Genomic DNA, 25,919 nt, shown 5'->3' on the forward strand with positions numbered 1-25,919 from the left:
CAAATGCTGCCGGGCTCCCCAGGACTCTGTGCCCTTGACCCACTCTTGGGGTCTTTATCTGCTCTTTTCACTTAGAGAGCATTACTTCCTCTTTTTATAAAGAAAGAAGAAAAGAAAACAAAGAGGAAAAAGGAGAAAGAAAGTAGGATAAAAAATAAAGTGACAAAATGAAGATAGAGAAAAGAAAAGAGAAAGGTGGGAAGGTAAACTGAAAAGAAATAGCGGCTACAAGACAACTAGGAGAAAAAGACGACAAAGTGATAAAGGAAAGACCGAGGAAGCAGCAGGAGGGGAGCAGGCAGCTGAGCCTGGCTATCACCTGCTAACGTACCCCTGGCAGGTGAGGCAGGCCAAGGCCTGGCCCTTGGTAGGATGCGGAAGCCCAGTCCCCAAAAGAGAGCATTCCTCCCCAATCCCACCAAGGCTTTCCCTGGCCGGCCACCGTTTCTTCCCCCTCTCTCTCGCTCTCCCCACGTGCTCGAAGAAACCAAAGAGAACAGTGTTTCCTCCGGTGGTCCTTGGACGCCACAGCAGAGATAGTGGCACCTCCTCTGGCCATGGCTTATCCCTACCTCTCACGGGGACCTCAGAGAAGTGACAGTTCAGCCCCTGCATTGGAAGTACCACAAGTGGGAGACACACCCTGACAGGGGAGCTTAAACAGGATAAAAACTGATCACCTCTACATCATGCACTTGCTTCTCCAGTCCCTTTATGAGACATAACATAAGGAAATTTCCATTTAGTCCACCCAAATTACAAACAAGTAGAATCTACCCAAATAAGCCTTGCTGATCCAGAAACCACACTGTCAACACCCATCTGAACGCGCAAACCACACCCACCAGGAGCCGGTTCTCGGTGAGAACTAACTCTGTGAGGCTCTCACAGTCCCCAACGGCTTCAGGCAGCTGGGCGAGTCTGTTCTGATCCACCTTCAAGATCGACAGCTTCTTCAGCTTTCCTGCAAAAGCGGTATTTAACCTCATTAGCTGGAACTGTTTTCCTTTCCTATCTGCTCTTCTTTTTGTTGTTAACAGTTACTCATTCTTCTCCCTCAACTAGCTTTCCGCATTATGAAATTACATCATTCTCATTTAGATCACTAAAGATTGAGAGTTAAAATAATGTGTTCAGAACATCAAAAACAGTCAGAAATTAGAAGCAGATCACTTAAAAAGTCACTACCCAAAAATATCATATCAAAGCCAGAAAATTCAAAGGAAAACCAACATCTGGCTCTTGATGGAGCTCTAAGGACAGGAGATGTCTCGTGTACAGAGGAGAGACTTTTGTTTTACTCCAAGAACCATCCTTACTAAAAACAAAACAGTAAGTTTAGCTTATTACATCACCTACGAATGAAAGTGACTCAGTGACGATCCCTATCGTGAAGTCTATCTACATATGCAGAATAAGACTGTCATCTTTGAAAGCCGTATTAAGGACTGAGTCTAATTCACGCAGGGCAAGAAGAGTGGACTGGACAGGACAGACCGGTGATGCCCTAAGGCCATGGAAATGAAGAACGGTTTACTGCAGGCTCCTCAGAGTCCCTGGTGAGTGAAGAAAATCCTACACCATTCAGATCCTCGTTTTCAACTGCAACTCAGGGGACAGAGTCCACAGAGCAGATGGCCTTTGTTATACACTGAGAGTGGCTGGCATGATGACACTTTTCCCAGTAAAATCAGAAAATGGCCTCCGACTTAAGAGACCTAAAGCTGGAGAAAGGGAAATGTTGAAAGGATTAACTTGCCTCCTGTGCAGTCACAGGGCAAGGCAGAACCAACCGGTTCTTAAGCTCCTTACTTAGCACAATCAATAATCCATTATTACCACGGTCCCCAGAGGGTTTCCACCTGTCCTCAGGGTCAGGAGCCACATGAGCATTCCCCACTGGGCTGGGCATTCTGAATCTACACCCGACACACCTCACCCCAACAGAGGGGTCTCCTGAACAATACCACTGGCAAGTCATCTTGCAGCCTCTCCTTGAATACTTCTAGTGACAGGGCACTCATTTCTTTTCTAAGCAGCCCAAACTACTTGGTAACAAATTTTTTTTTTAAAGCTCTTTCTTAAATCAAGTTGAGATTCACAGCCCTTTCATTTCACCCAAACGAACTAGAAGATGTAATAAATCTCGTTTCCTCCTACATGATAGCCTTCCAATGCTTCAAGTCAGCCATCTCAGGCCTCCTCCTTCTCCCTAGTCCAGGCAACAAAACACCCCCAGTTCCTACAGCTGCTTTCAGCCGCCATATACGATTGTCAGCGAACATTGCTACCTAGAGTCAAAATCCTCATCAATTTTCCAGGCAACCTGAACCAAAAGGCAGAGTCCGTCTTCCTGCTGCGTTCTATGATCAGTTACCACTTTTATCTCGACCAAACACCAGGAAGGAAGAGGTCCTCTGTCATACAGCTTTGCCGACTACTGAAAATCTTTCAACAGCTTCCTTTGAAGTTTTGAATACAAGTTAAATGAACGTCAAAGACAACTACCCTAGGACAACTATATAGTTAAATATAGTTTCTTACAATTTCTAAGCGGCTTTGCAGACATGGAGCTGCCAGTCCACGTCTGTTTACATCATCTCAGTTTGTGTTTATTTTCTCACACTGGACTGAATTCCCTGATGGTAAAGGAAACGTCTGGACTAAATTTTTTTGTTAAAGGAAATAGCATAGAATGGTTAAAGGAAAAGATTATTCTCAATGTGCTAGAAAAGGTTCAACCCAAGCACACCATTCTCCCTTTAACAGCCCTTCCCTAGTCACGCAATAAGGTCAAAGTTACTTTCTCATAAACTATTTAGGATGCTCAATGAGACATTTCTTAGTGATTGCTCATAGGCCTGAAACACATTCTATTATTGGGGCCAATCTCTACTGAAATCACTGAGATAAGATGCAGATGAAAGAGATATGAGTCAACACTCATAAGTAATAATACCTATAATTGCTACCAAACCAGAACGACAGAAATACTTGCGTATAGAGAAGCTTAAATTGTATTAAATATTCTTTGCAGTCCTTCTTCTAAAACAAACAATGAGATGACTGAAAGAACCACATCCTCAGGACCTGAGAGTGGTGACCAAAAGACGAGAGTGTGCCCCAACAGCCAGCACCGTTAGTAGTGACTTACTGTCAATACTTACCAATGCCATCCGGAATTGTTTCTAATAAGTTCTGGGAAATGACTAAATCCGTTAATGAAGTCAGGCCACTGATTTCTTCAGGAAGTCTTTCCAACCTGTTTTCAGAGACATCTAAGCACAGCAGGTTCTTCAGATTTCCTATCTCCTACATCAATGACACAGAAAAAGAAACTCATGCTTAAATCTGTCATAGCACAGAGGACTTTGTTACAGTGATTTTTCGCAATCAAATCCCAAAGTAGTCCTAAGGATGTTTCTTTAGCGTCTATTTAAATGCGAAGGCTGGAGTAAATTTCCAGACCCCCTTCCAATAAAAACGGGAAGCTGTATGAATCACAGACGTGGAGCTGGGAGGGACGCCAAGTCCTCCAACTCCAGGCAGGCATGGAATCGTTCTCACTGATAGATGAAGAGACTGGCACCAAGAGAGAACAAATGACTTTAAAGAAACACAATTAGGGGAACAAAAGAATCTAGAATCCAGTTCTCCTAGTTTGGAAGCAATCACTTAGCAAGCAGCTCACACTTCAGGGTGACCTGTGATTTTCTCTGTTGAGAAATCATCTACTTTCTATCTCCCACGGCAGGTGGTTCTTGTCACAACAAATATCGATGCAACTGCTCCCCAGCAAAACTGGAGCAGACAGACCCACTGACACCTCTAACATCAACAGAAGAGAGAGGCATACTGCTTTTAAGAAAACAGCCTATCCAGGTTGGGGAAAGTACCTCAATGAGTTTAACATTCTATTCAAGAGTTATCTTCCATTCCCAAAATGCATATTTTCTCTCCTATAATCGCCTCCACTTTTCCATTCTCACCACCACTACATTAAATTCCTACTCTCATTACCTTCTCACCTGGACGGGTGGCTCTGGTCTTGACTCTCAGTACCCAAGTCTGTTCTACAAGCTCTGTTTCCATATTTCCCTCCTGGAAACACAGCTCACTCTAGTCATGGAATCAGACCACCCTTCTACTCAAAACATGTCTAGTGGCTCCCTGATGCCTACATAAGTACACATTCCTCAATCTGTATTTAATTTGGTCTCATCTTTTCTTTCCAGCCTACCTCCTACCTAATATGCATCCTATGATGCCACTCCTGTATTTCCTGTCTTTGGGGAACCAGACTACATTTCTACTAATTTCGGGCCAGACCCCTGAAGTTGTTCTACTTTTTGATTAATTCCTTCTAACATGTCTTTGTATCCTTTTCTTTCTTTCATGAATGAAGATAGGAAAATAATTCTGATTATTATTTGAGACTGTTTAATGTGTTTAGTCCTGGTTTAATAGAAGCTTATCTAGGGGGGCAAATGAGATGTTTAAATAACTGTTTATAACATGATCACTGGAGTTCTAATTTCTTTGTGTTTAGGATGTGGCATTTTTCACATACTCACATATGCACATCTGTATATATACTCTTATCCCATCATGTCTAACAGCTGATATCTTATTAAATTCCTGATAACTTCCTGGCATTTCCCCCCCATATTTTGACTCCTAAAGTAACCAGAATTCTCTCAATCAGGATTTCTCATAACTTCCTGGAGAAATCTAAGTATTAATCAAACCCTCACCCACATCAGCTGCTGACCTGTCCTCTCCTTTTCCCAAATGCAGCCAAGACCTCAGAAATGGACTGAAACTATTCCTTGGTTCCACTAGTCATAAGCGATGTCATGATAACGCCAGGCTATAACCACAACAACTGAAACTGTACTTACTATTTGCTCGGAAGATGGCAGTGTAGGAGGACTCTGAACTCACCTCCTCCCACGGACACAACCAATTTACAGCTACCCTTGGAATAATTACCCCTAAGAACTGGAAACTGGATAAAAAGGACTCCTACAACAAGGAACAGTACTGACTGAGGTGGAAGAGGCAGAAATACCTTTCTGGAGAGGAAAATACTACATGCTAGCCGTGGCGCTTCATGGCCGGGAGCAATCTTAAGGTATGAATCCTTCCCTGGAGGAGTGGGGGAGCTGAGCAGGGGAGCGTTACCACAATAAGCAGCTGTTGAACTCAACACAACTGAGACAAGTGCCACAATATCTAGCTTTGCTGGCTATTAAATATAACGGGAAATACCCCCAGGACAGCTATTGAATGTAAGAGAAAGAAAAGCCTGTTCTTAAAGGGCACATGCACAAATTCACCTGTTTCAGAAAGCAAAACAAAATCACAAGAAAGGTGCATAACCATTTGGTGAAAAGAGACTCACCTGATGGGCTCTAGGCACATCTCAGGGAGGTAGAAGGCTGCTGGGACCACCTCCCCAGGGACTGAGACTTTGGCAGCAGCCATTATTGTGACCGAGTACAGGCATGCTGACATAGATGCTGCAAGATGCCATTAGAGTTCTTCCCTGGCCTGTTAGCCCAGAGTCTTCCCTGCCCACTAGAGCACTGATTTAATCCAGTGAAGCCAGAGCAGGCAGCCAGAGCTAGGGACTGGCCCCACCAACCAGCAAGCCTTTGGGCAATTTGTGGGCCTGCATAGGTGGGATGTGGGGGACCTCTGCAGTGGGGTGAGTGGGTCCACTTCAGTGAGTCCAATCAGGTGCACAGGGCAGGACTATATTGACGGGGTGTGTGGCCCTGTGGGTGGGAGGGGCTTGTCAGCTGCAGCTGATCTGTGCTTCTCAAACAGCCACATAGGCGATCTGCCCTACCTTCCATAGTCTGAAACAATTGTGTGCTGCCACACCCGGGGCCAGCCCCACCCAGCTGCACTCCTGAGAAAGCTGACAACAGCCTTGCAGGCTGGAGGTCTAAGCAATTGTGAGCCCCCGAGCCTAGCAACCAGTCACGCTGGGGACCTACTCATTCAACAGAAAAACTGCAACAGGAATGTGCTATTAGATCTTGTAGTCAACTGTGCTGGGACTCCCCAAACCAGATAAAGTGACTGAAGGGACTGTAGCAGCTGCACATAGCTGAGTGCTACAACTAGCTAGCCAGCCTAGCCTCCCCAGGGACCTGCAGCAAGAGCAACCCAGCCATAACAGAAGGACACATGTAGCCCACACAGGGGACACTCTTGGAACATTGGGGACTGGTGATGAGAGGAAAGCACACTGCTGGGCCTCATAAGGCATCTCTTACATATGACCACCTCGCCAAGATCAGGAGACACAGCTGATCTACCTAATACATAGCTGTAATCACAGAGAAAGATACAAAATGAGGGAACAAAGAAATATGTCCCAAACAAGGGAACAGGACAAATCTTGAGAAAAATAACCAAACAAAACAAAGATAAACAATCCACTAACTTATAAGGATGGTCACTGATCTTGGGAGAAGAATGGATGAACTCAGAGAGAACTTCAACAAAGAAGTGGAAAATATAAAAAGAACCAGTCAGAAATGAAGAATAATGGAAATGAAAAATTCACTAGAGGAAATCAATAGCAGAGCAGATGATACAGAAAAATGGATTGGCAAGCTGGACGAAAGACTAGAGAAAATCACCCAAGCTGAACAGATAAAAAGAAAAAAGAATTAAAAAGAATGAGGATAGTCTAAGGGACCTCTGGGACCACATCAAGTGCACTAAGATCTGTATTATAGGTGTCCGATAAGGAGAAGAGACAAGGGGGCAGAGAATCTATACACCTAAGAGAGAGACAAAACAGCAGAGAATCTATTTGAAGAAATAATACCTGAAAACTCTCATAACCTAAGTAAACAGACATCCAGGTACAGGAAGCACAGAGAGCACCAAACAAGATGAACCCAAAGAGGACAACGCCAAGACATATTATAATTAAAATGTCAAGAATTAAAGCTAAAAGGGGGCTGGCCCCATGGCTGAGTAGTTGAGTTCGCGCGCTCCGGTGCAGGTGGCCCAGTGTTTCGGTGATTCGAATCCTGGGCGCAGACATGGCACTGCTCATCGAACCACGCTGAGGTACATGCCACAACTAGAAGGACCGACAATGAAGAATACACAACAATGTACCAGGGGGCTTTAGGGAGAAAAAGGAAAAAAATAAAATCTTTAAAAAAAAAACAATTAAAGATAAAAAGAAAATCCTAAAAGCTACAAGAGAAAGGCAATAAGTTACATACAAAGGAAACCCCATAAGGCTGTCAGCAGACTTCTCAGCAGAAACCTTACAGGCTAGAAGGAAGTGGCATGATATATTTAAAGTACTGAAAGGAAAAAACCTACAGCCAAGAATACTCTACCTGGCAAAGTTATCATTCAGAATGGAAAGAGAGATAGTTTTCCAGACAAACAAAAACTAAAGGAGTTTATCACCAGTAAACCAGCCTTACAAAAAATGGCAAACAGATTTACTTAAGTGGAAAAGAAAAGACCGCAAACAGGAATAAGAAAATTATAAAAAAATAAATGAATAAAATCACTGGTAAAGGGAAATATGCAGTAAAAGTAGCAGATCAACCACCTATGAAGCTAACATGAAGGTCAAAAGACAAAAGTACCAAAATTATAGATTTCCATGATAGGAGGTTAACAGATACACATGCACAAAAACATGTTAAATATAACATCAAAAACATCAAATGTGGGAGTAAAGGAGTAAAAGAGAAGAGCTTCTAGAAAGAGGTAAAACTTAAGAGACCATCAACTTAATATAGATTGCTATTTACACAGCTTATTACATATGAACCGCATGATAACCAGAAACCCAAAACCTATAATAAATACACAAATGATTAAGAGAAAGGAACCCAAACATAATACTAAAGAAAGCTATCAAACCACAAAGGAAGAGAGCAAGAGAAGAAAAGAACAGAGAAGAACTACTAAAACACCTAGGAAAAAAGTTAACAGAATGGCAATAAGTACATTCTTATCAATAGCTACTATAAATGTCAATGGACTAAATGCTCTAATGAAAAGACATGGGGTGGCTGATTGGATAAAAAAACAAGACCCACGTATATGTGCATACAAGAGACACACTTCAGACTTAAAGACATTCACAAAATGAAAGTGAAGGGATGGAAAAAGATACTCCATGAAAATGGCATTGAAAAGAAAGCTGGGGTAGCAATACTTATCTCAGACAAAATAGACTTTAAAACAAAAACTGTAACAAGACACAAAGAAGGGCACTACATAATGATAGAGGGAACAAGCCAACAAGAGGATATAACACCTGTAAATATCTATGCACCCAACATAGAAGCACCTAAATATATAAAGCAACTATTAACAGACATAAAAGGAGAAATAGACAGTAACACAGTAATAGTAGGGGACTTTAACACTCCACTTACACCAACGGATAGATCATCCAAGCAGATGATCAATAAGTAGACACTGGCCTTAAATGACACATTAGATCAGATGGACTCAGTAGACATATCCAGAACATTCCATCCAAAAACCACAGAATACACATTCTTTTTGAATCATGTGGAACATTCTCCAGGATAGATCACATTATTAGGCCACAAGACAGGTCTCAATAAATTTAAGAAGACTGAAATAATACCAAGCATCTTTTCTGACCACAACAGTATGAAACTAGAAATCAAGTACAGTAAGAAAACTAGAAAAGTCATAAATATGTGGAGATTAAAGAAAATGCTAGTGAACAATGATTAGGTCAGGGGCGAAATCAAAGGAGAAATCAACAAATACCTGGAGACAAATGAAAATGAAAACACCACATTTAACAAAATTTATGGGATACAGAAAAAGGTGTTCTAAGAGTGAAGTTTATACCAATACAGGCCTACCTCAACATACAAGAAAAATCCCAGATAAACAATCTAACAGTGCACCTAAAGGAAGTAGAAAAAGAAGAACAAACAAAGCCCCAAATCAGTAGAAGGAAGGAAATAATAACAATCAGAGTGGAAGTAAATGAATAGAGACTGAAAAAATAATAGTGAAAATCAATGAAACTAAGAGCTGGTTCTTTGAAAAGATAAACAAAATTGACAACTCTTTAGTGATACTCATCAAGAAAAAGAGAGAGCAGGCTCAAATAAATAAAATTAGAAATGAAAGAAGAGAAATAATAAAAGACACCTCAGAAATACAAAAGATTACAAGAGAATACTATGAAAAGCTATATGCCAACAAACTGGATAATCTAGAATAAATGGATAAATTCTTAGAATCATACAACCTTCCAAAACTGAATCAAGAAGAAGTACAGAATTTGAATAGACCAGTCACCAGTAAGGAGATCAAAACAGTAATCAAAAACCTCCCCAAAAATAAAAGTCCAGGACCAGATGGCTTCCCTGGTGAATTCTACCAGTCAAAGAAGACTTAATACCTATGTTTCTCAAACTCTTCCAAAAAAATGAAGAGGAAAGGAAGCTTCCTAACTCATTCTACAAGGCCAACATTACCCTGATACCAAACCAGACAAGGACAACACAAAAAAGAGAAAATTACAGGCCAATATCACTGATGAACATTGATCTAAAAATCCTCAAGAAAATACTAGCAAATCAAATACAACAATATATTAAAAAGATCATATACCATGATCAAGTAAGATTTACACCACGGATGCAGGGATGGTTCAACATCATCACATCAATCAACATGCTATACCACATTAACAAAATGAAAAATATACAATCACATGATCATCTCAATAGATGCTAAGAAAGCATTTGACAAGATACAGCAACCATTTATGATAAAAACCTGAATAAAATAGCTATAGAAGGAAAGTATCTCAAAATAATAAAAGACATATATGACGAACCCACAGCTAATATCATACTCAATGGAGAAAAACTGAAAGCTATCCCTCTAAGAATAGGACCCACACAAGGAGGCCCACTTTCACCACTCTTATTTAACATAGTATTGGAAGTCCTAGCCAGAGCAATCAGGGAAGACAAAGAAATAAAAGAGATCCAAATTGGAAAGGAAGAAGCAAAACTGTCACTAATTGTAAATGACATGATTTTCAATAAAGGAAACCCTAAAGAATCTACCAAAAAACTTTTGGAAATAATAAGAATACAGTAAAGTTGCAGGATACAAAATCAACATACAAAACTCAGTTGTGTTTCTATACACTAACAATGAAGTAGCAGGAAGAGAAATTAAGAATACAATCCCCTTTACAATTGCAACAAAAAGAGTAAAATACCTAGGAATAAAATAACCAAAGAGGTGAAAGACCTCTACACTGAAAAGTATAAAACATTGTTGAAAGAAACTGAAGACACAAAGAAATGGAAGGATATTCTGTGTTCTTGGCTGGAAGAATTCTTCCTAAAGCAAACTACAGATTCAATGCAATCCCCATCAAAGTTCCAAAGACACTTTCACAGAAATAGAACAAAGAATCCTAAAATTTACATGGAACAACAAAAGATCCCAAATAACCAAAGGAATCCTGAGAAAAAAAGAACAAAGCTGGAGGTATCACACTCCCTGATTTCAAAATACACTACAAAGCCATAGTAACCAAAACAGCATGATACTGGCACAAAAACAGACACATAGATCAATGGAACAGAATCGAGAGCCCAGAAATAAACCCACACCTCTATGGACAGCTAATTTTCAACAAGGGAGCCAAGAACATAAAATGCAGGAAGGAGAGTCTCTTCAATAAATGGTGCTGGGAAAACTGGACAGCCACATGCAAAAGAATGAAAGTAGACCATTATCTTACACCATACACAAAAATTAACTCAAAATGGCTTAAAGACTTGAATGTAAGACCTGAAACCACAAAACTTCTAGAAGAAAACATAGGCAGTAGCTCACTGACATCAGTCTTAGCAGCATATTTTCAAACACTATGTCTGATCAGGCAAGGGAAACTAAAGGAAAAATAAACAAATGGGACTACATCAACTAAAAAGCTTCTACACAGCAAAGGAAACCATCAACAAAAGAAAAAGACCACCTTACAATTGGGAGAAGAGATCTGCAAACCCTATATCTGATAAAGGGTTAAGATCCAACATATATAAAGAACTCATACTCCTCAACAACAAAAAGACTAACAACCCAATGAAACAATGGCAAAAGATCTGAACAGACATTTCTCCAAAGAAGCTATACAGATGGCCAACAGGAACATGAAAAGGTGTTTAACATCACTAATTATTAGGGAAATGCAAATCAAAACTACAATGAGATATCACCTCATGCCTGCCAGAATGGCTATAAATTAACAAGATTATAAATAAACGTTGAGAGGATATGGATAAAACAGAAATCTCATACAATGCTGGCTGGAGTGCAAACTGGTGCAGCCACTACGGAATACAGTACGGAGATTCCTCAAAAAACTAAGAATAGAACTACCATGTGATCCAGCTATTCCACTGCTAGGTATTTGTCCAAACAACATGAAAACACAAATGTGCACATATGCACCCCTATGTTCACTGTGACATTATTCACAATAGCCAAGTCTTGGGAACAACTGAAGTGCCCATCAAGGGAGGAATGGATAAAGATTCTCATACTACGTGAAGTAAGTCAGAGAGAGTCAAATACAATATGATCTCACTCATAAACTGAAGATAAAAACACGGCAACAACACACACACCCACAGAGACAGAGACTGGATCGGTGGTTACCAGAGAGGAAGGAGGGAAAGAGGTGACTGGGCACGAGCAAGGTGATGGAGGGTAATTAGTCTTTGGGTGGTAAACATGATGTAGTCTTTACAGAAATAGAAATACCACGATGTACACCTGAAATTTATACAATGTTATAAAACCAATGTTACCTCAATGAAAATAATTAAATTTAAAAAAAAAGAAGAAAGAAAAAATTATCTGGGGCACACCTAGGAAAAGGGTTGACTTAATGGTGTTTTAACTTTATTAATGCACAATAAATGGGCTGGATAATTCTAAACTGACAGAATGATTTCTCATAGCTAGAGAATAACCCTTCTTCCTCACCTTTTTTCCTTTTAAGGAAATAAAATATATTAAAGATAAATAAATAAATAAAACAAGAGTGTACTGAAGTACTTTTTTCTAATGTCGGATTTCCCTGTGTTACTATGGCATTCCCCACCTCAAGCACACAGCCCCATCGCAACACTGCTGAGCAGAGACAGCCTCTGAATTAGTTTAAAATACCAGCACGCAGACCATCATGAAATATATCCTGACTTTAAAGACTGGCTGTAAGATACACCAAAGAATAAAATTCAGTTAAGAGCTGGAGCAAAAGAAAATACAGGGAAAATGCCTTTTTTTGTTGTTATTTTGGTTTCATTTGTTACTTTAGGTTTCTCTCTCAACCAATGAGAAGGCAGGCCTGCTTCCTGAGATCCCACAAGAAAACCATGCATTCAGAAGTCTATATAAGACTCCATTTCATTTGGAACATAGTTCTCACACAGGAAAAACCAGAACACCATGGCATTCTATCTAAACCATAAGCAATACTTGGAAGAAACATGAAATAAAAGCTGTTAACTTGCTTTTACATCAACAATTGCAGGACAAAATGTGGTCCAAATTATCCCAAAGCACTTGGTACATGACAAAGGATGGCAGAAATGTACACCATCAGAATCAGGGGCTGATAATTTACAAATTTGCTGGGCTTACAGTAAGGCCTACGGCTGGCAAGGGTGAGATAAAAAGCGGACCTCACGAACTAAAGGATCTGCTTACTCTCTGTAGAAATGGTGGGGAGGCTTTCAATTTTTCTACGGCAACACAGCACGGTGAGTGTAGCAATATATTTTTCCACAGGTGCTTTTCCAACCAATATTTTTGGTTTTCAAGATCCATTTTATATAAAGTCTCATGTAGAAGCAGGAAATACATGATGGTGGTAGTGGCTGCTGTCTTATGTTTTGGGGGTGACAACGTGAGACAACCACTCACCTGAGGTAATTCTGACAGCTGATTTCCGTCCAACCAGAGATCCTTCAGATGGAAGAGAGCTCCGATTGATTCTGGCTAAAACAAAAAGAACAATGTTATGGTAACAAAGATCCAATTTTCAGTCTTCCATTAAGAAACAAAGAATCCTAATTCAACAGTTAATAATTGGGTACCATTAAGAAACAAAGAATCCTAATTCAACAGTTAATAATTTGCTGGTACTTCTCCCCCTTCCTAAAAGCACGCCCAACACTCTCCAAGAACGCCAGTCATTTCCACGTACACCCATCATCTCTAGTCCCGATCCTCCCACCCCTGAATCATAACTCCTAACCTGTGTGAACTGAAGAACATTCGTTAACGTTGCCAAGCTATATCTGTGGAAATGCTGGTTTATAGCATCCCTACAGATCTCCCCAAAAACATATAATTTTTTTTGTAAGGAAGATTAGCCCTGAGCCAACAGCCATTGCCAACCCTCCTCTTTTTGCTGAGGAAGATTGGCCCTGAGCTAACCTCCATGCCCATCTTCTTCTACTTTATATGTGAGATGCCTGTCACAGTGTGGCTTGATTTTGTGAACATAACAAAGGGCAAAGTTAAATCCAAATCTCTCTTCAATACAGACTTACCAAATTATATATTTCATTGTTTCCTAAATCAAGTTCTTCTAGCCTCCGTAGCTGGGTAAGAGAGCTATTTAAAAAAAAAAGGGGGGGGGGAGGTCTTAGACAGTACTTAGAAATGCTGAGCAATATGACATTCCTCACTAGGACTAGTTTCCAAAAATAAGATTCATTTGGACTTTACGGAAGTAAACATTGCATAGGGAGGACTATTAAGAGAAGAATGGCATCTCCCAAACTTTCCAAAAGATACACAATCTCTTTTTAACAAAATACTGTAGTTCTTTTTTTTTCCTTCTTCAATGTTTAAAGAAATTCATTCGGTACAAAACCTCCTCTTATTTTCCCCAGAGACTCACTCAGGAAGATACGTAAGAAGATTCTCTCTCAGTTCCAGTGAAGCCAGGTTATAAAGACTAGAAATGAACAGAAGAAAAAAGTATAAGGAAAATTCCTGAGATTCTTCCTATCCCCCTCCCCACACACCCACTCCACAAGCAGCAACGCAATAAAACCTTGCACATCACCTCCCAGGGGAAAAATATTTATGACCACCACTCCCACCAAAAACAACAGTCTCTACCTCCTGAATTTTACTGTTAAAATGAAAACCCTCACTCAAATACCTTGTACGTTTGACATGTGAAAATAACTCACTCGTCATTGAAAGACAACCACTCCTGGGACCAAGACAGAAGCCGGATATGTGCTTCCAGACTTTAGTATGTCAAAAATGTGCCGTTACCATCAGACAGTGATGCCTTTAATCTCACAGAGCTCAGAGCTCTCCTTCCAGACAGCAGTGGGAGACCACCCCCTTTGAAAGGAGTGTGCATCTCAATGCAGAGAGTGCAGGTGCTCGGCTTAAGCTCATGCCCTCACAGAGCAAGTGACAGCAGCGTTAGGGAAGGAACTGCAGTCACAGGCATCAGAGATAAGGCAGTAACGCACCTCTCGCGGTGCCTGGAACACAAGGCTGACTAAATAGATGGTAGCGATAATAACGTTGCTTTTATTCTTATTAAACCCCAGGATGGCGCTCTTTTCAGCAGACTCTCCTGCCTCTCAGGTATAATCCACGTTTTCTGGGGGCACGGTGAAAGGAGACAGATGTTCTCCGCAGACACTGGTTATCTGGGAGGGATCCTCACAGGCGGGGGCACTGCTGCCTTGCCCGGAACCCCACACCTCCAAGCAGAGGCACACGCACAACCCTGACTCAGGAGATAACCGATTCATCTGTCACTCCAACAGGCATTGCACTAAGCTCTACACCAACTGCAAACTCAAACTTGTGCGAACGTCACCATAGTGACATCCAGAATTGGAGGACTTTTAAGTGGAGCGCACAGGACACAAGCAGTCAGACATCATCCCAACACTGTAATCCGCCTTAATCCTGTATTCTCCTTCCAACATAAAAGCCAGAATCATGGGGACTAAGGAAGCTGGTTTCACAACACGAGAAAATGTAAATTCGATCGGCCTGAACAGTATGTATACATACTAAAGCCCATTTGCTTGAAAATGTATTTTAATTATACTATGAAATGCACAAATTCTCTAACTCCTTCTCCAATTCTTGAAAACTGAATAGCTTTCACAATTAAAGCAAGAGCAAATAAAACTCTTTAGAATATATTTTTAAGAAAAATCAAAATCCCTACTAACATGTAATTACACATTTAACAGCGACATTCTTCAAAAAACTGTAGTCAGGTGGGTGTAGCTCCTAGTTCCACTTCCTCTGGGCAAAATATTCAAGAAACAACAGTGGGAAGGAGAAGGAGGTGAGAAGGACGCCACCCCGCATCTACTCCCCAGAGCATCTCTACATACGGGTGAAAACAGTTTAACAGTAACTGTAAGAGTAAAAATGTAAAAACAAAAGGCTTTGCTTTCAGTTTTAAATTTTCATGTAACCCCAAGCCAGTTTGATTGCAGAAGTGGTGCTCATTTGGCTATTTTCACATTTATATTTTAAAAATCACTGAGAGAATTATCATTTTTATCTATTCAACACATTACTTTCAAAACCTATTCTGACATACTAAAGACATCCACTAATAAAAGGAGGGAAAAGTCCCTCTTTGCTTTACAAACGTTACTTGCTGGGCACCATCAAAAGCACCTTAAAAAGCAGTTTACACACGCCTGATGCTGTCTGCAGCCTTGGTCCGAGGCCTGCAGCCTGAAACAGAGAACAGCGCTGGGGAGACACCTGCCCCTCCCTGTGGCAGGAGGCGCTGTGCAATGTCCTTACACAGGTCATTGCTTGATCAGTAACAGCCCAGTCCATGATGACACGATTAGGAAAGGCAGGCTCTGTGTGAGGTCCATTAGAAAGCAGCACAGCCACCATTCAAACCTGCTCCAAAGCCAGAACTCCCGCCCCCACCCTACACTGCCTAGAGGCACCTTGGGGCCCTCCATTCTCTGGAACGCTCTCTCTAAAATTTACATTTTAAAAATCATATTATTTTGGGCAAATATATAAGTCTTACCTTCTTAACCACACCAAGGACACCGGGACTTTTATTGGTTTATGTCACTTTAAAAATATGATACACATTTTAAAGGTATGTTTAAATGCTGTCTTGAGGATAAAAGGCATAGGCCACAGTTATTAAAAGCAAATATTGCTTGAGCAAAAAATGCCAACAGACTTATGGACATATAGAACTTGATGATAATGTCATGTTAGATTAAATGCAGAGTTCCCAGTCTATCACACTAACACCCGAATAGAACATCCTGTTAAGTAAAAAAGTTCTGACTACAAAACCTCTTAGTTTCTATTGTTTTTAGAGAGCAGGGGAAAATGTGAACGTATGGGTGTTACAACAACAAATATCATATTTTTGTAACCTTTCAAAATTCAAAAATTAATGTAAAACAAGGCATACAGAATAGCAGCCTTTCTGAGTTGATGCTTCCCCAGCATTTAAAACTATTTAAAATGAACTCACTCAGATATTATATCAGACTCCACGGACCACTGATGCCACTCGGAAAAGAGCCCCCGGAGTCTGAGGCGAGAGGGGCCTGAGGCTTGGACTCAAACCCCGCCTGTGCCTCACTGACCAGCTGGATTTGCTCGGCTGAGGGCCTTCACCACCGTACCTCGATTTCACCTACAAATGAATATAATCATCTCTACCACGGCGATCAGGGCATAATATATTTTCCCTTCAAGTTAACAGAGCCAGTTTTGTGCCTTATTTCCTTGAGACGGGCCCTGTCCCTAGGCACAGTCAGGTACCTTACAAGTGCATGTAACCTGAGTCAGGTATTCTGGAAGATTGCTACAAGACGCAATCAACCACAGGAGTCATCCCCATCACAGAACACTCCTCAAAGGACAGGTCCTACAGATGGTGAGCTGCTCGCACTGGCCAACTTTTAACTAATCAGATATTGTCCCTAACTGGTGACCAATTAGACAACAAGGAACAGGAAACAAAGGGATAGCTTTGACTCCCATCTCTCATATGAGCCCAAACCTCAGCAGATAATCTACACTAGTCATTCTCAGCTCAGAGAATCATTAACTGATTCTAGAATGAAACCATGGGTTTGGTTCTCACGGGGAGCTTGCCTTGGATAGTCCCAGACCCAGTGCAGAAGCCCAGTCGAGCACGTGGTTCTCCAGACTGTTCTAATAACAGCGACGTAAACCAGGATCTGCCTGAGTGCAGATCTAGACCAGAGATATTAACACTAAAATGAATGAAAGAATGAATGATCGCCCTTCCTAGTCTTTCAGAAGACAGCATCTTCAATGGAGACTTCAGGACAGTGCCTTCCCCATCAAGGCAACCTATTCAATTCAATGCAAACATCTCTGCATCTCTTACAGTACCTAACAAGGAACACACTGCTGAGAAGTGCTGCAGTGGGGGATGTGATCCCAATTCTGTCCATTTCAGAGGTCAGGCCCTTCATCACCAGGCCAACAGAAACACAGAGACCCCAACTCCACATACATTTATTAGACACTTCAGTTAAAACATGCTGTTATAGAGACAAAAGAAAGCAAAGGATGTTTCCAATACTTCTACAAATGTGACAAAAAGTCAGACACTTGAGACACAGTAAGAATTACTGGTCTTTAATATTCCTACTACTACTACTGACAGAAGCAGCTCATTATACGACACAGTGTTGTAAGTGCTTCACCAGAATTAACTTTCTGGGTGAGAACACTAAGGCACAAAGGGGGATGTGAGCAAGGTCTCACACGACCGGCGGGTGGCAAGGCCCGGATTCACCAGGGAACCTGCATTTTAATCACTATCTTCTGTCTCTCACTCTTGAGTTGTTAAGTCAACTCTGTGACTAGGTAATACGTTAATATCTATTTTTAGGTAGTAAGTAACAAGTTTTCCTCCCACCTTTGTCCCTCATCTATCTGGTTTCCCACCACTGCAACCTTTCCCATGGAAAATCACCTTTTTTGTTAGTTACTTATGCATTCACCTAGACTTTTCTTTTATGTAAAGACGAGCGGGTATGAAGACAGAGTCTCGTCCTCCCCTTTTTTGTGCAAAAGACAGCATTCTGTATACATCTGGAAGTTTGCTCTCCTCAATTGACAGATTTTTGTCTCATTTACTAGCTGTATATACCAGCACTTTTTTTTTTATAATTGCATAGTATCTCACTGTCTATATATACCTTAATTTTTTTAACCACCCCCCTATTTAACAAACATCTTACACGTCAATTTTAATTTCCAGCAAATTAAATTTCTGTGCAATACTGTTGGAATGACCTCATCCTCCTCCTACATAAAACATGACTTTCTAGCCTCCCTGTCACTCCCACCATTTCTACCACCAAACGGAGTTTAAAAAAAAAAATCTAACAAGCTCCTGCAGGAAGAGAGTGTGTTGAAGCATTTCTCCTCAGCACACGAATGCTTAAGCTTTCACACAGTTCATGACAGCAGGGACAAAAGTTCTCCTCTTGTAAGTCAGAATGCAGGCTAGCCGTATTTTTAGGATTCTATTTCAGGGACTGGATGAGTGGTTACTTTAAAGAATTTACATCTGTTCTCCACTATATTTTAAAAAAACCCTTTTAATCCTCTTGGATTTTTTTTTTCCATTTTGATGGCCAAAATCATTAAGAAAATAAAGCATAAAATAAATTAAGAGAGCCCAAGCAAACAAATGGTAGTGAAATATAAAACCTACAAACATTTATGACAACGTTTGACTAGGGAAAACAATATTGATGGGGATCGGGGAGTTGCTTTCACATTCACAGTATTCCTGCTTTTTCAATACCAAATTCGTATTTAAGAATCTGGTTACAAATTTCCTTATGGTGGCTTGTCCTAGAAATTCTTCTAAAAATATTTTTGTTTCTGAAATAATACTTTATAGAGATTCCTAGCCCTCAAAAAAGAGCATTAAATATGGTAACAGTTTTCAAAAAGAAGATTTATTCCTCTCGATGGCATGCACTCCTAATACAACACAGGTAAGCAGGCCAGCCCCAGGTCTTGTTAGCAAGGGCAGTGGCTTACCTAGTACAAGCCCAATCAAGGGAAGGTCAGCTTGGAAGGGTCGCAGACAGAATCAGACCCACACGCTCCGCATCAACCTGCAGAGGACCCAGAGTCTACCTACTTGCTCTGTTTCTCTTAGCAAGCCGTCATAATTAGACGTTTATTGATGATAACCATTTAGTGACTGCCAACCACATTTTGGGCACCATGCCAGTCCATTACATAGACTCCTCCTTCTCCTTTAAGAATGCTGTTTTTTGAGGAGAAAATTTTACCGAACAAAGCAGAGATGTTCAGATATATTTAGGCAAATTTACTTTTTTTTCTTGAGGGTATCAGTTTCTTAAATGGTAAAGGATATGGAATCTCATGGCGACAGCTACACAAAGTAAACACAAAGCAGCATGCTCCCCTTCCCAGATAGCCCAAATTCTCCATGCGTTCCCACTGGGGTTTTCGTATCCTCCCAACCTCCACTCCCATTCCGTATCACCTGAATGTTCTGGAGGCTCCGGCTGTGTGTACCTGCCTGATCACCAGGTGTAAGTAACTGAGACAAAATGACCTCAGCACATTACTCATAAGGCTACGCTACCAGCTTTTCCCGTAAGAACAAACTAGGCCAATTTCCCAGGTAGAGTATCATCCCTCAGCAGTATTAGGCTTCCAGTTTGCCTAAGGTCCATTCTCTTCTTTTTCTGAGATACATTTCACATACTATGAAACTCACCTCTTTAATGTGGACAATTCAGTGGTTTTTAGTATATTCACAAGGTTATATAAACATCACTACCACCTAATTCCAGAAAATTTTCATTACCCAAAAAGAAACTTCATACCCATCAGAAGTCATTCCTTATCCTTGCACTGCTCTTCCCACCCCCACCCACTCCCACCCCAGCCACTGGCCACCACTAACCTAATTTCTGTCTCTATGGATTTGCCTACACTAGACATTTCATAAAAATGGAATCATACAGTGTGTGGCCTTTTCTATCTGGCTTCTTAACATGTTTTCAAGGTTCATCCACGTTGAAGCAAGTATCAGTACCTCACTACTTTTTATGGCTGAATAACATTCACTTAAACGGATATACCACATTTTGTTTATCAGTTCATCCACTTATGAAAATTTGAGTTGTTTCCACATTTTGGCTACCATGAATAACATTGCTATGAACATTTATGTACAAGTTTTGTGTAGACATATGTTTTCATTACTCTTGGGTATATGTGACTAGAAGTCGAATGGCTGGATCATATGGTAACTGTGTTCAACATTTTGAGGAAGGACCTGCTCCCCTCAAATAAGGGACTACAACATTTTACATTCCCACCAACAATGTATAACGGTTTCAACTTCTCCCCATCCTCATCAACATCTGTTATTGTCTTTTTGATTACAGTAATCTAGTGAGCGTGAAGTGGTATATCATTGTAGTTTTGATGTGCACTTACTGATGACTAATGATGTTGAGCATCTTTCCATGTGCTTATTGGCCACTTGTATATCTTCTTTGAACAAAGATCTATTCGAATTCTTTGCTCATTTTTAATTGGGTTCTCTTAATATTACTGAGTTGTATGAATTCTTTATATATTCTGGATATAAGACTCTTGTTAGATACATGATGTGCAAATACGTTCTCCCACCAGTAGGATGTCTTAACTTTCTGGATAGTAGCTTTTGATGCACAAGTCTTTAGCTTTGATGAAGTCAAATTTAACTATTTTTTCTTCTGTTGCGTGAGCTTTCGGTGTCATATCTAAGAAACCATTCCCTAATCAATGTCACAAAGACTTAGCCCTATGTTTTCTTTTTTGTGTGCGTGAGGAATATTAGCCCTGAGCTAACTACTGCCAATCCTAATCTTTTTGATGGGGAAGACTGGCCCTGAGCTAACACCCATGCCCATCTTACTCTACTTTATATGTGGGACACCTACCACAGCATGGCTTTTGCCAAGCGGTGCCATGTCCGCACCTGGGATCCAAACCGGCGAACCCCGGGGCGCCGAGAAGCGGAACATATGAACTTAACTGCTGCGCCACCGGGCAGGCCCCTATCCCTGTTTTCTTATAAGAGTTTTAGTTCTTACATTGAGGTCTCCACTCCATTCAGAGTTAATTTTTGTATGTGGTGTGATGTCAGGTATAACTTTATTCTTTTGCATACGGATAAATATTCAGTTATCTCAACATCATTTGTTGAAAAGATTATTTTCCCTCATTGAATTGTTCTGCCACACTTGTCAAAATAATTTAACCATAAGTACAAGGGTTTATTTCTGAATTTCCAATTCTATTCCGTTGATCTATATGTCTATCCTTAAGCTTGTTTCACTCACTCTTGATTATTGTAGCTTTGTAGTTAAGTTTTGAAAATTGGAAATGTAAGTCCTCCAACTTTCCTCTTTTCTCTTGAAGACTGCTTTGGCTATTCTGTATCTCTTATATTTCTATATGAATTTTAGGATCAACTCGTCAATTCCCGCAAAAAGTGAGTTAGGATTTTGATGGGGACCAAGTTAAATCTGTAGATCAATTTGGGGAGTATTGCTATCTTAACAATGTTGTCTTCCAATCTATCAACACAGGATATCTTTCCATTTATTTAGGTCTTGTTTAATTTCTTTCAACAATGCTTTGTAGTTTTCAGTGTATTCCTAAGTATTTTGTTCTTTTTTGGTGCTTTATAAGTGTAATTGTTTTCTTAATTTCATTTCTGGATTGTTCAATGCTAGTATGTAGAAATACAACTGATTTTTGTGTATTAATCTCGCATCCTGTAATCCTGCTGAAGTCATTTATTAGCGGTAATAGGTTTTTGTGCATTCCTTAGGATTCTCCATATATAAGATCATGTCCAGCTGCAGGTTAACTCATCTTTGAAAAGTAAAAAATGCAGTGTGTAATTTATCTGAGTAGAAATTGATACAACTGATCTCAAGGAAAATATTTTCATATTAACATGCTCTTTTGAAAGACAAACTCAGTCACACTTTGTACCAATGTTTGAAAACTCCTTAAAGCAAAATTATCCTTCTTAGATTTACCAGTGGAATCTTCCAAGTGTTTTCAGCGATAGTAAAGCAGAAGGCCATGTTCACTAGGCACTCGTTTTCAAGGGCATATCTGAAATTTTCTTAAAGCCTATCGAAGACTTGGAACTCTCCTCTCTAAGAGCCTACTGGAGGTCCCCTCCCCTACTGCTGCCCTTCAGGCTAACTGGTATCTTCAATGATATGTAAAGTCATTTACTTAATGTGACCCCAACTTTCTACAAGGGATTTAAAGAAGTCTTGAAAAAAATGCAAATGTGCAAAAAGTTTCATGAAACGGAAAATCAGGGCCTTGGAAGGGAGGAAGAAACTGATGTGCTCATCGTGAGGCATCACACGGTAAAGGAAAAGCAGCCTCTTCAAGGAAGAACCGAAGGTCCAATCCCAGCTCTACCACCCACCAGCGGCCCCAACCTGGGCAGGGGACTGATGCCCATTTTACAGACACAGCCAGTGAGGCTTCGGATGGTTCGTGCTAACCTTATGAGGACAGTGTCGTAATGAGACAGCATATGTGCCTAACAGAGCACCCACCCGCTATAAAGAGGGGTCAGCAACCCTCTCCCTGGGTTCCTTAGTGCCTTTCATCACATGGAAATAACACAGCCTCTCTCAGTGAGCATTGTGCTTTCTGGCAACAAAAGCAGAAGAGGAAATGTGATAAATGTCAGAACTGTTATTAAAAGGAAGAAGCTTACCGATTCTTCTGGTGAGGTATTTTTTTCCCTAAAAATACATATTTTTAAAATCTCTCCCTAATGGCTCCTTATATGGGGGGAATCAAGCAATATTAATGGACAATACATACTCCTATTAAAAGGTTTTAGAGCAATGGAAGGTTTTTTTCATAATTGTTTCTTTATATCAACTTTTTATAGAAACTGAGTGTGCAGCATTAAGACAAAAAAGAGACTGTGCAAGAACAGGCTAACGTGGTCCTGGCACAAAGCTTTCAGAACCCACCTGGATTACCTACGATGTCAGGCTGGAAGCCAGCAGAGTGAAGGAGGCAACACTGTGTGCCTTGTCCCATGTGTTTGTTCAGTATGTCAGAGCGATGCCAGGGTCGGAACAGACGCAAAGAGAGTTTAACAACCGAGACGCCCACTGTTTCGGGAACAAGGTGACCCAGGTGCACGCGCTAATTACATGCACACAATCAAACACTGAACAACTAGACTTCTGTGCACAAAGGACTACAGTGCTTATGGCGTGGGCAGTAAAGGGGAAGGCTGGGGAACCTGGGAACCTGTTTCACCTCCTCCAGTCACTGGAGGAGGCCTGATGGAAGAGCTAGAAGTTCAATCATTAAGTGAGGAAAAATCTCAGCCTCTTGGAAAGAGAGGACGCAGGTACAAACGTTTACCATTCACTTTGAAAAGGCTCAGAAGCTTTCTGCCTGGCCTACGCCAAGCTCAGTGGGATCAACTGCACAGGAAACCTCCACCATGCAGGCAGCTGCAACCATCAAGCACGTGCTACTGAGCGTCTGAAACAGTGGGCTCTGAACTTGAAAAATATTGGCAGCAGGCTTTTTTATTTTTATTTTTTATTTTTTTTGAGCAAGATTAGCCCTGAGCTAACATCTGCCAATCCTCCTCTTTTTGCTGAGGAAGGCTGGCTCTGAGCCAACATCCCTGCCTATCTTCCTCTACTTTATATGTGGGATGCCTACCATAGCATGGCTTTTGCCAAGCAGTGCCATGTCCGCACCCGGGATCCGAACCGGCGGACCCTGGGCCGCCAAAGTGGAACATGCGCACTTAACCACTGCGCCACAGGACGGGCCCCAACAGCAGGCTTTTTTAAAGCAAATACTATATGCAACGCTAATACAACAAAAACAAAAAGCTAATTAACAGAGCTGTGCTGGCACAAACAGGGATCAGCAGAGGCACCCACCAGAGCACTGTTCTCACCCTCCAAAGCGCCCTGGAGGGACTGCAGTGGAATCCCAGGGGTCCAATCAAGCAGAGCTTGAGAACCACTGGTCTGGAGCTGCACCGGTTCCCAAACATCCTATTCTAGAAGGTGGTCCCCACATATTTAAGGATATACCTTCAAAAGCCTTATAATTATTTTAAAAATATACTAAGTACTATGTACCAATATACTGCATATACTATCAAATATACGTAGAAACAAAAATTTTCATTATTTATTTATTTTGGTGAGGTAGATTGGCCCTGAGCTAACATCTGTTGCCAATCTTCCTTTTTTTTTTTTTCCTCCCCAAACCCCCAGTAGACAGTTGTATATCCTAGTTGTAGGTCATTCTAGTTCTTCTATGTGGGACGCCGCCACAGCATGGCTTGATGAGCAATGTGTGTGTCTGTGCCCAGGATCCGAACCAGCAAACTCCAGGCTGCCGAAGTGGAACACAGGAATCATCTGGCCATGGGGCCAGCCACCAGAAAGAAAAATTTTTAAGTAGAAGATAAAACAAAAGAAAAATATTTAAAAATACTTCATTAAAGACACAAAAATCTTTTTGGCTCTCATTAGTGTGAGCAACAGGATTGAAAATGCTACATTATGCACTTAATCCTTTCTTTTACATTTGGGGAGAAAACAACTGATTCTAAATTGTTGTGTTTGACGCTTGGTTTAATGGCTGTAATCGATGAAAAAGATAATTCACAAAGTCACACCGAACCAAAAGAACTGCATCATCAGCGGCATGTATTAAATCATACTAATTTTTAAAAACTTCTGATTATGGAAGGTCTTTGTTGAAACCCAGCTGATCAATTACCATCGTCCTGGATGTCAATCACTTGTTCGTGAAGGCTAACAAGAAGGTGTTGCATTTTTAACAAAAAAGTGTTTAAAAAATCCATATAAGGTGAGTTAGTTTCTCACTTAATGTTAAATGCCACCTTTACTTCGGAAGGCTGAGTGATGAGCCATCACAGAAAAGGGTCACCAAATCTGGGATGCTTTTATTTTAGTAAAAGAAAAATCTGTGCCTATGCATGAGGTAGCCAGTATACCTCTGTGTGGTTCCAAAGATTTTCATGATCATTCTTCATCTCATTACAAAGTACTATAAAGACTCTACTAATTGAGAGACTTGCTTTATGACAGCAGCCATACTGGTGAGTACCTGGCGTGCAGCCACATAGCATAGGACGTGAGCTGCAATGCTTTCTAGTCTAGGCAGGATGCCAGTTTCTTCCCATACACCAATGGCTGAGGCTGTGCGCTCTCAAGTATTCACAATTGTGCACTCAAGTATTCAAGAGAGCAGCAGCTTATGGCTGTTGTGCACGGAGGCACCAGGGAGGCAGCAGCAAAGTTAAGGGAGCACCGCAGAGCATCTTACATCTGAGAGGGACACAGCACTACTCAACCTCTGTGAGCCAACATGTGAACTCAGCATTAGACAGTACTACAGCCCTTTCAAGGACGTATCTTTGCAAGATGGGTTTTCAGCGACTGCTGCAATAAAAGGCAAGTGAAAAATCCATGTAGAAAACGAAAGGAGGTGCAGATTGAAAAGTTGAGCAGTGCCCAGGTACTGCTCAGGTACCCACATCCCATAATAAATAATTGGGGCTATTTAAGCATGAAATAAAAAATTGTCTCAATGTATACATATTACTTTTTCAAACAGCTACTAGGTTGTTAGGACAAAAATACTCGTGAAGTAGTTTGGATCTAACTACTTAATAAACAGAATATTAGGTATCACTAGGGGAAGTAAGAAAA

The 25,919-nt window shown here is 40.8% G+C and overlaps 1 protein-coding gene across 1 annotated transcript in view; it reads right to left on the reverse strand.

Moving 5' to 3' along the window:
- Positions 1-25,919, reverse strand: part of LRRC1 (leucine rich repeat containing 1) — a 126,854-nt gene that overhangs the window by 21,726 nt on the left and 79,209 nt on the right. The window contains exons 5-9 of the mRNA XM_014863854.3: positions 13,991-14,047; positions 13,638-13,701; positions 13,006-13,080; positions 3,168-3,312; positions 846-964 (exon numbers count right to left, since the gene is read on the reverse strand). Coding sequence (XP_014719340.2) covers positions 846-964; positions 3,168-3,312; positions 13,006-13,080; positions 13,638-13,701; positions 13,991-14,047 — 460 coding nt within the window. The remainder of the gene's footprint in view (positions 1-845; positions 965-3,167; positions 3,313-13,005; positions 13,081-13,637; positions 13,702-13,990; positions 14,048-25,919) is intronic.

This window comes from Equus asinus, chromosome 8 (assembly GCF_041296235.1).
Source record: "Equus asinus isolate D_3611 breed Donkey chromosome 8, EquAss-T2T_v2, whole genome shotgun sequence".
Classification (NCBI taxonomy): Eukaryota; Metazoa; Chordata; class Mammalia; order Perissodactyla; family Equidae; genus Equus; species Equus asinus.